General features: G+C 35.8%; 1 protein-coding gene across 1 annotated transcript; it reads left to right on the top strand.

Moving 5' to 3' along the window:
* The first annotated feature begins 904 nt into the window (after positions 1–904).
* LOC124404870 lies at positions 905–10,339 on the top strand. The gene is made up of 6 exons (XM_046879335.1): positions 905–1,129; positions 3,929–4,037; positions 4,762–4,915; positions 5,009–5,186; positions 5,326–5,512; positions 5,627–10,339. The coding sequence occupies exons 2-6, from the start codon at positions 3,964–3,966 to the stop codon at positions 6,234–6,236; spliced, it is 1,203 nt and encodes a 400-aa protein (XP_046735291.1). The 5' UTR covers positions 905–1,129; positions 3,929–3,963; the 3' UTR covers positions 6,237–10,339.
* Positions 10,340–11,732: the final 1,393 nt, after the last annotated feature.

The following is an 11,732-nucleotide window of genomic DNA, read 5'->3' as shown; positions in this document are numbered from 1 at the left end:
ACGGTTTCCAATCCCACGATCGTTTTGAATCGAATGGAAACTCGGAACCATCTTTGCTTTGCAATGAATTAAATGCATTACGATCATTCCTCGGGAAATATTTAAGAGACGAAAGTAATTTTAATGCGTTCAAATGTTATTGCTTGGCGTCTTAGCTGTCTGGGCTGCCGGATCGCATTTGAAAGAATTGTATCTATGAATCTTTGAAACTCTCTAATTGTTGCTAATGTTCATTCAATTCTCACAGACTTAAATGTACGAAGTTTCTTATTTTTCAAAGAAACTGACTCGTCGACATGTAACCTGAATCAACCGGTGGAAATTGTTACAAACTTAGCGAAATATTATGATGTTCTCCATTTGGTGGTACCTAGTTTTTACATAATTAATCATTTTATCGTAAGAAGATATCAACCCGATTGAGTAGCATTGAGCAAAAGTATCAGCTATTTACTCTACGCTGGATAAAAATATCGGTGCAAAATCTACTGCAATGACGGGGCAAACCTATTTCGAATGCAAGTGCGCATTTGCGGTAACCTTAAATTTTATGTCATGCCGTATGTCGACACAAGGATTTTGCTGTATTTATGCATTAATTCTCTGTGGATGGAGAGGTGGGTTTGAAATGAAAAATTGAACGAATTTTGTTCGCAAGTTGGCGTAATCTGCGCAAATATTTGTGTTGTGGGAGAAATTCGAAGACTCGAACGTTAAGATTCGACATCATGACAGACAACAACAGACAACACAGCTCAGTGGTCCATGAATGTGATGGTACAAAAATCACGAAGCACTCTAGCGGCGTGATCGAAAACTCTCGTCTAGCAACAAAACTCAAACGGCGCACAGGAAGCGAATCAACGATAGCCGGAAGCTTAATTCTGACAGCCGGGCAAGTTGCTTGACATTTTGTAAATTAAAATCTAGGTGAAACGCGGTGCATATTGTCCGATAAAATGTTCTATCGGTACGCGGTCAATAAAAATATAACAGAATTCCGGCATGAAGTAGTTTCCAAAGTTTGTCATCGAACAGCTGCCAGCTTGACTGACAGCGTGAACCAAAGCCTGCGCCTTTAGAGTGCGCAGAAGAATTCTTGAATCTGGCCGTCACCTGTATTGAAAAGGTAAGCAAATCAGTGATACTAATTTTAGCGTTTTATGAGAAAATCTCAGCGGATTTAATGCGAGATTATCATATTTAGCCAGCGCAATTAGCTATTTACATTTGGAACTATTGTCACGTTTGTTTATCCCTCTATTATCAAGAAATATGTGACTAAATGTCAGCGTCTCCGGCCTCTGCCGAACTGCCAGCCTGCTGTATCATGACATACAGCAAGCATTTTCTAACAGCAAATATTTTTCGCGTGGATAAGATCGTAACGTTGAGAAAAGCATTTCTCCCTATTGCCCGGTCGGTCGCCGGCTCGTGCCATTCTATCGTTGATAATAATTAATATACATATCGAAACTTTCATCGCAAATGTACGGGATAAGATTTTGTGAAATATTCCGCATTTTTCTACCACGCGTTTGACATCTAACGAAATGCCGCCGATATCTGTCATTATCATGAGATAAATTCCGTTTGTTCATTTTTCTCCTTCATTTTACTTCGACAATCGTGTGATATCAGCGTTCGATATAGTCCTCCCTAAAATGGGACGCCGTTCTATTTCGCAAGTTGACTTGTTTGTTTGCGTACTGTATCATCTGTCATGGCGTTCGTATGGCGGGGTCTCAGCCGATGGGCATACGATATTCGTTGACGCTTGCACGTCAGTGAATTCTGGTTTGACAGCGGCAGGGTTTGTTTATCTCTGACTCAAGTTCCTTCGCATCAATTTCTGACTATGTTCTGTTGACAATTGCCGCGCGTCGACGTGTATATTATCCCCAAACAAACGACGATCGCACGCTTGTTTCTTTCCTTGTCGGTACATTACAGGACCGATGCGAAGCGGTTTGGTTATGGCGACCGCCGTGCGGTGCCACGCGCCATGCCTGCCTCCTTCTCGCGCACGTCGGTGCGTCTCTCCATCTGTCATGCTCGTTCCACTGCTCCACTTTCTTGTTAGGGAATTACATGCACTCGCGTACTTCACCCTGACATCTCAAATTTCACCGTATAATTTCAATCGCAGTCAGTCACAGGGGTTTTCCCCCCTCACGCTGGTTTCTTGCATTTGTTTTATCATTATCGAAGTATCCGAAACCACAGTCAGCGTCATGACTGGTAGGTAATATGTGTAACTCATAAATGTAACACACGTATTGCGTTGTTAGCGAGAAATTCATTGGGTTCCTTCCCAATTCATTGGAATGTTAGTAAATTCTTGGTAAAAAATTACTACCGCGAAAACGTAGTCGGAGAACGTTTTTCCAGCTGATTGCAACGTACGCCTGTATCGTTTCGTCAACTTTGTATTCGGCGGGCCAAGCGTCAATTACGTACAATACATACGTCGGGTAAAAGTGTTTCGATTTTTTTTCGTACGTAACACTTTGCGGAATTAACAGCGACAGTAAAAATGAGAATGAAAGTTTAAAGTTTCAGGTAATGGTGTCAGGGGCACGTTTATATGTGCCTTGCGCGTCTCTCGATCGAGGTTTCACCTAAATACGTTCCGTTTCCTAGTTCGTTCAGATTAAATAATAGAAATTGTATAACGAAGCGTTAAAGTAAGTCTAGGACAGGGACGCGTGATGTTTCACAACGGAGAAATGTGTCCGGTGTTGAAAGTGCCACAAATTTCATACGGTCGTGTTCCATTCCACGCCACTCGTTTTCAAGTATCCTCTCATTCTCCACGCACATCGTACAGATACGCAATCGTTAAGATAATGCTTATTCGTGAAGCGCATCGTTATGTTCTAGATGATGTATCAGACAAGGTGTTTCGCGATATTGCAGCCGAGTATTCTTCCATCTCTCCACATCTATTCCTGGACCGCGTATTTACTGTTGCAACATAACTCGGTGAAGGACAGTTTTCCATTTCAGTAATTCTTTTCGCGTTCTCGTTATATCTTGCTCTAACGCGCGCCGCCGACGATGGATGCACGCAAGTTATCAACGAAATGTCCCTAATATACATACGCAGTTATAGAGGTCCACCTAGCACGAATTTCCGATTGCTCCGAAGTCAATTAGACTTCAGTTTCACGGACGTTTCACGGTACACGAAAATTCGAAAATTGACGATTTCAGTTGACTCGCCTGCCGGATACTGGACATGATGTTTGATTCTATTATAAAGCTTGTCAACTTGACTGTAGACCTTGAAACTTTGATATATATCGAAAAATGTGGAGACTGCAATACATACAAATTGAATGGAATTCGTGCTTGCGCTGTCGACGTACGATCGGTATGCGAGAAAAAAGCAACAAAGAAAGCCGCCAGATCTGTGCCGGTTAGCTGTTTTTTCATACTGTCATTTGGGCTTCCATACTGGTTCTTCTGTATGCATATATATATATATATATATTTATACGACTGTTGGAAGTATGTAGCGTTATGCGTTTATTGCAATATCATTCGGTAACAAAAATAATTCGGCGGTGCAGCTGCGCTGCCGCGTTTCGATCGCGAAACCGAGTAAAAAACGAATAAGAAACCAGAATGATAAATACGTACGCACGGTACATGCAAGCTTTGCCTGTAACTTTTGAAAGCGTGTTGAGCAACGGGTATGAAAGAAATTGTAACAGCAGTGGCAGTCGGGGGCGGGGTGCAACGAGAAAGACGGAGACGCCTTTTCTCCCGCCCCTCTCACCCTTCCCCTCGTCACCCCCCACCCTCTTCATGGCGTTCGTGCGTTTTAGCGCGTCTCGCGTCACCCTAGAGAAACATGTGTGATACAATGTATGCCTTCGATTTAGGATTATTTTTTATTTATACTTTTTCTCACCTTTTTCACAGAGACAACGTGGAGATCCCAAGACCAACGCCGGTATGTTTAGTTTTCACAAACCGAAGGTGTATCGGTCGACTACAGGCTGTTGCATCTGCAAAGCCAAGTCGAGCAGGTAATAATTGTGATTTTATACTTATTCATTAGACGGAAACCGGTTTTGTATTTTTAATGGATTATTTTTATACTTTCTGATCTTGAAGTTGTCAACACAAATTGTATTTATTCACTTTGCATTTTTGAAAAAAATAATTATTATGTCGATGAAACGCAATTGCAAAGATCATGGAACATTCAACAATCCTGGAAATTCTTTAAATATATGGTAGTTTATAACTCCCCGAAAATACCTCTGATGTTGTCTTGGAGTTTCTGCTATCTTATTGTTAGAGTTGTTTGACGGTATCTTAGAGTTTTACTTGCTTTCTCGAAATTTTCGCAACTTTTCTCAGTGATTTATATTTTTTGGGTTTCTTCCGGTAATTTTGTGTTTGCCATATCTATGGCACTTTAGTGTACCATTCTTCCCTGATATGCGCAAGCGTTTTATTTATAATCATATTATGATTTTCATTTCTGATGAAACGCGGAAAATTATTATTTTCTTTATTTAAAAATTCAAAACCAATTTCATTCGGACATATAATATCTAATTAAAAATGAAATATTATATGACTGTTGAAACTTGTTGAAATGTGATTTATTTTCCATCTTCCAAAAGACATTACTTAAATCTCAAGTCCTGATAAATTAAACCTCTAGTCTCTAGTCCTAGATTTTTCCAAGTCAGTTTTACTTCTATCACATTTTTTAAACTTAATATCTGTTATTCATTCCAGTTCACGGTTTACGGATAGCAAAAAGTACGAGGATGATTTCATAGAATGTTTCCAGCTTCTGGAACGCCGTACAGGAGAGATATGCAATGCTTGTGTTCTCCTCGTAAAACGCTGGAAAAAGTTGCCTGCTGGAAGTGATCGTAATTGGAGTCACGTAAGTAGCTTTCAGTATACTTAAGTACCAAAATGATAACGTTATCGTATTACACATTAGAAAAAAGCTTCAAATTTAATTTTTTTTATATAGGTCGTTGATGCTCGTGCCGGACCTGGAATAAAATCTCTGACAAAGTTCAAGTCAAAGAATAAGAAAAAATTGAAAGAAATACAAGACAAACATGACAAAATCGTAAAGAAGAAGCATGTTTATCTGAAACCTGATCGTGAAAGGGAACAAAGTCCTGTAATGAGTGATGATTACACCGGTTAGTACTACTAATTTTTATTTTCTCGGGGGAAAAAAAAGTCTTGATGAATTGAAAAATCGCAAGATGTTTTCCTCCATATTTTATTTCATTGATTGAAGGGGGAAAAATGTATGTAGAATTTGTTTGTACTTTGCAGAGGACTTTCTGCCAGATAATGGAGGAGGTGGCAGTAAAAATTCAAGCCGTGCTGGCAGTCCTACAGGAAGCGACGATGGTTTAACAGGAGTAAAAAGGTTAGCTGTGGAACAAGGTGAATCTGGAATAAAAAGACGACTGCCTCAAATACCAGTCAGTGGTTTCATTGACCTGACATACTTCAAGAGGTAACTAAACCAATTTTATTGCATTGGAGAAAAAGATCTTGAATTTGTGCAAAATAAATACACGTAAATGTGTATCGTGCTAATTGAAACAACCTTCATACAATGTTTTTACAGAGAAAAAATCTGCTGCGGAACAATATTCAAAGGTCCGTACGGAGAAGTAATGGTCGACCCATCATTAATAAAACCTTGCATTGGGTGCTTGGCTAGGCAAGAGGGACAGAGACAGGCAAACGCGGTGAGCAGTAGTCCTTCGCACAGTTCAGCATCTGCGAGTCCTGTGCACAGTTCAGCGTCAGCGAGTCCGGCGCACAGCTTAGATTCGACTGTAGAACCGACCGTTCCCAAACCCGTGAGCAAATCGTTCAGTGACTCGTCTTCGGATTCGGGCTATGACGAGTCTTCCAATCAGGGAGTTGGTGAGAGCAAGCTAGCGAAAATAATTCCAAATTCAAATCCGTCTATTAAGCAGGAGGTCAAGACTATACCTATAAAGAGTGTTCAACTCAAGGCAATCCCAGTATCTGAAGCAATCAGGCTAGACTCCGACCTACCTATTAAATTGGTACCTCTGAAACAGGTCGACCAAATTTTGTACAAGCCGATTTCGTTAGCATCTCCTGCCATCGTTACCACGAACTCGCATCAAACTGTCAACATCTCCGAGAATCGTTTAGTCGACTTTGCTATACACGCCTCTGCCAGACAGTCTATTGCTAATTAATGTCAATCTTTTGTAGAGTTTTAATTTATTCTTTCTCATGTATGTAGCTAGGTAGGTGTACATTCTAGCAATGAATTACTTACCTTATCATTCTGTGATTATTGTCACAGTTTTATGAAGACATGCTCGGACAGCAAAGGCTGTGGATGAGTAAGTCTCGAAGGAGAGAAAAAATATATATATATATATATATATGCATATATATATTTTTCATGTAATGTATGTTAGATAATATGAAAGCGTTTGTATTTTTTTTAAATTAATACTTAGTTTGACTACTGCCTGCTAACTCGTGACTCTTCATAAGTCAGAAAGAAAAAAAACATCAAATGTCTAATGAATAGACAAAGTGTTCAGAAAAAACGAAAAAGTTTTTATTCTAAGACTAAGCTTAGTTGAATAGATCAAAACACTGTGATGATAGTGTTAATTTTCACGGAGTATAATGTTGTTACTGAAAAAGAAAGAAAAGAAAAAAAAAACGAAAAAGAAGCTTCAAGTAAAAAAAATGAAATAAAAATGCTCGACTTGTGGCAGTTTTTTTTAGGAAGTTATTCGAGATTTTTCATCTCTTTCAGTTGTTGTGTATATATATATTTTTTTTTTTTTTGTTCTCTTCCAAAATCATTTTAATGCGTCTACTCCTGGTAGTAAAATTTCTCATCATCCACAGCTCGAGTTTTCTGAGACAATCTATTGTTGCAATTATATATATATATATATGTGTGAATATTGTATAGGTATTCCGAGATGCCAATCAGCTTTCAAATCATATTTGGGTCCAAAAAAGAAACAACAAAAATTTGAGCGTAATAATTTTTTGGAAAAGATCGTCATACCGATCATGCGTTTATCATACGTTTTAACATACATGTGCATTTGAAATAAATGGCGTAATGCTCCATGACACTATAATTAGGTAACAATTTTAAAGGCATGGGTCACCCTTTTTCAATCAAGTTATCAAAAGCCGAGTTATCAAAATATCAGAATCCCGTGTTTTCAGACCGAAGTTACATGGTTATTTTGTAGGATTTAATTGATAAAAATGACAATATTCAATTTAATAATGACAAAATCATTCAGCCGAAATACATATAAACAAAATTTGACAAACCAACGTATGATGACAAAACAAGAGATTCTTCTCCGTTTCAAGAAAACGGTCTGTCTTTGCGAATCAGAGCAATTATCATAGTTTACAACCAGATATCATGAATGTTTTTTCAGGATTTATAGATCTCGAATTCTAAGCGACTTGCCTCAAAAACTGTAGTTTTGTTTGATGTAAAATAACATTTGATATCCGAATTAAAATTGAAACTGCATAGCAACAGCTATGTTCATATTGAGCCAAAAATTTAAAACCCACTAGTGAACATAATGAACAACATTTTCCTAGACATTGCGAACCTAGAATTGTCGGACGTTATTTAACGCCAAAAATTTTCACCAAATGGATTATTTTTTCATCAAATGTTCGATGTAGCTATATTCGCATTAATAGCGTACTTTACGTCCCGAGTGTTGCTCGATCACACAAGGGGCTCATTTCTGAAAATTTAATGCGCCAAAATGACTATTACAGTAATATTCATTAAATAATGCTCTAACGTTTCAGCTAACTTGTCTTTGGTTCGAAACAAAATGCAAGTTCAATTCAGTACGCATTATGTGACAATGATTGGTGACGTAGATCACCTGAGAGAATGGGATGCATTGTCACATAATTCGTTTAGAACTGATGTCGCATTTTGTTTCAGGCCGAAAACAAGTTAGCTGGAATGTTAAGGTATTAATGAATATTACTGTACATGTGTGGAAAAATGAAACATGGTGGGTCTTTATGACCACCTGGAACTTTGGAGTGATACACATTTACCACGGTTGGTCTATCTAGGTGTCACCCAACTTGGCTCCCAATTCGCCGATTCTGAGTTGGCACATAGGTGACCCATGTCCTTACTGAAAATCAATGTGTTCGGAAACAGAGCTCAGATCCAAGTATAGCAATAATAAAAGTAATATAATTATGTAATGAAAACATGAAGTCTGTTAAATAGCATCGTATTTGTTATGATGATATATTAATGCAGTATTATTACTACAATGGACAGCAGCGACGTGTAGAGAGAGTACGGAAACTAGATCAGTTAAGGGACTGAGTATTGAATAACTCAATGTTAGCAATGGACTTAATCACATTGAAATCTGCTATCAAATTGAGGCCGAAGTGTTTGGGTGTGTGTATATACATAGACAACCTTTGATAATGGATAGTTGGGAAGCGTGATTCCTAATTTTGAAAGATGGGTACGTTATGAAGTAAATAGCACAAAGATTCCTGGTGCAAAGATCTTTATTATTTAGATCTTTATTATTTTTTTAAACCCGCACTTTCCCAGCTGAGTTCATAGTTTTCCATTTAATTTGTTCGATGATCACATCAAGTAAGCAAGTTTCAATATGTTTACAGATTTTATAGATTCAATCTGTTGCGAACCTTTCATTAATTTTGAATGAATCTCGCTCGGCACAAACTAAATAGTAACTTATAGATAACTACGTGACTTAAATTTTATAATTAGAATTGAAATACACAAAGTATTCCCATTCTTCTTCAAAGTCTCAAACTTCAATTCAGCTCCATAGAATGTCAATATTCTGCTAATTAGTTTACAAGAGATATTCGGTCTTTCTTCACTTACCCCAGTAGCTAGCAAATTAGTCATTACTTACTGCCCATCTTACCTAGGCTCAATGACAATCTTTGTAACGTAGCGGAGGAACACGTAGGTTTCTTCGCTTGGAATCAAACATCGAATCTGCAATTTGTCGGGCAACGATATAAATCGTCTTGTTGCCTGACAAATTATAAATTGTACATTTGAATCTGGATGCTCAATCAAGTCTCCATGAAGTCTTAGTGATGAACGTAATTATCAGAGTTTTGAAAGTGCAAACTCTTGTGCCACATGGTCTAGTACATAAAAAGTAAGCTAATTATCGGTATACTTATTTATTTTAGTGATACACTCTTGTGTAATCGTAATATCTAGTACACTTCTATTTGTATCAAATTTATACTCATTTTTTAATGCAAATTAAGTATCCAATTCTTTATAATCAAATTCCCGCCACATAGCCAGAGAGGATAATGTTTGATTCCAGGTAATATATTGGCGATATATTGAGAAACTTATTTATTTTCATCATCTATTTTTAATGAAAATGACTTACATTTTTAAGACTTGAACATACATTTTTCATAAATCATGAAACGCAATATATAATCGTTATTCATGTTAGCATAATATCGGTAACGGAACCCACACAAAAAAATTTGTGTTTCCGTAATACCCTGAACTGAATAAAAAACCTTACGCTGTCGAATGGGATGTTAAAAGTTCTAAATCAAATTCAATTTGAATTGTTTCATTCAGTATGTGTGATGTTCGGAGGTAACGGTAAATATATGACATTTTCTTTTTGTTGTTTTTATTTTCTCTGTAAAAATATCTTATATTTCGTTCAATGGAATACATCATCCATACCAGATAATTACATAACACCGTTTATATTAAACAAAAATGTTTGTATTTTATGTTTATTATATAGATATGAGATAAAGTATCAGCAGCAAAGAAAGATACATTTAAATAAATTGATAGATACCATCGAAAATATAAAATTGTACATCATTAACTCCTAATTTGATTGTAACCCATTTGCTTTAGCAAAACCAGCATAAATTTGCCAATTATTGTACCAGTTAGTAAAATTCATTTTTATCTTATACCATGTCAAGAACGAAACGTGGTAAACATAAATTAGTCAGCAAATAGTAAACGTTCAATGCGTTTATAAGAAATTGAAATTACTTGACAAAGCACACAGCAATAGGATCACCATGATTATATGTCCGTAGCGAAACATATATCATTGTGCAATTTAACTTATAAATCAAATATCTCAAGGAACCTTGAACACGGCTGTTTTAATCTAACATGTTGTCTAATTATATTCTTATCACCCAAACTATGCATATAAACTAGATAAAATCCTGTGCCAAGTCATATTTAAATAAATTCAATTTAAAGATTTTTAATACAACCATCTTTGATACACATATTTCAAATACTCACTTTATGCCGATGTAACGTTTTTATATATACCTAAGATTCTAAAAGATTTATCGTATTTAGTAAGACAAATGATATATAGAATGAACTGAACTATCATTTGGCATCTCACTGACATCTGACTGATGAGTGTCACTAATAATTAGTCAAATACTGATACCTTGGGAATGAGCGAAATTCAGGGTAAACAAGGCGGCAAGTAACAAACTTGCAAGATTATCCCTTACTCTTCTACTATTGTTATTCAATCCTGACAATACGTACTTGATCTAATAAAATTTGTTGGAAATAATGACAATTTGAAAGTACCGTTAGACACATTAAATGAGTTTTTGAAAGAGAGCATTTTAGAAATGTCACGAAGCTATAAATGAAAAAAATCATTATATGCCATTTGTAAAATGAGCATTAATATCGGTCAATACTAAAAGTAATATCTTATTACAAATATGGTGATTTCACTGGGTAAATGCTATTTATATATATATATATATATATAAAAAAAGGAAAGAAAAGAAAAAAAAACACGTTCAATCATCGAATAGTTCAATTGCATTATAGAATTTCTATACAAATCATAAAATTATACTTGTGAGACTGACCGATGTACTAAAATGAATATTCAACTCAAATAAAAGTAATAAATGAAAAACTAAACAAAGATTATTGCCATATATGAAATTCTGACAATGAAAAACTATGACTGCCATAATTATTGTCAATTGTATATGGTTTATCTGTACATACATGCATACGTGCATACATACTTACATAAAAACATAAAAATAAATTTATACATTCATATATAGCAAAATTAGTATGGTAATTGAAACTGAAAATGTGATGAAGCTTACTGTACTATTACAAGATGTTGATTATATTCTCGAAAGTGCATTTTAGTAGATGTTGAATTGGTCCTAGCAAGTAGATTTTGGTATAAAATATTCTACTGTCTTTGTAAAATAACAAATATCACTGTTGTGCAATTTACCTATTCCTAAGTATCAATCAGTCACAACACAAGACATTGTATATTTCATGGTTTCAAAGCTCCCTTTGAAAATCGCAATTTCATACCGTTTAATATACATATGTCGTTGGTAAAACCAAAAACATCTGTATCATAACACGTAAGGCTTACATGAGAAAGCTCGTTTTCTAACTACAATTTAGATGACATAAATTAGTGAATAGATTATATTTATTATTATTATTATTATTATTATTATTATCCATAATGTTGTTGTATACCGAAAATAGCATTTAACGCAGAATTTTATACTAAAATTTTGATAGATCGTATCAACTTAAATCTAAGTATATCTTCTAAGGCCTTAGGTTTTTCGTCTTCAAG

The sequence above is a fragment of the Diprion similis genome, chromosome 3 (assembly GCF_021155765.1).
Source record: "Diprion similis isolate iyDipSimi1 chromosome 3, iyDipSimi1.1, whole genome shotgun sequence".
Lineage (NCBI taxonomy): Eukaryota > Metazoa > Arthropoda > Insecta > Hymenoptera > Diprionidae > Diprion > Diprion similis.
This window is presented reverse-complemented; position numbering and strand designations above follow the sequence as displayed.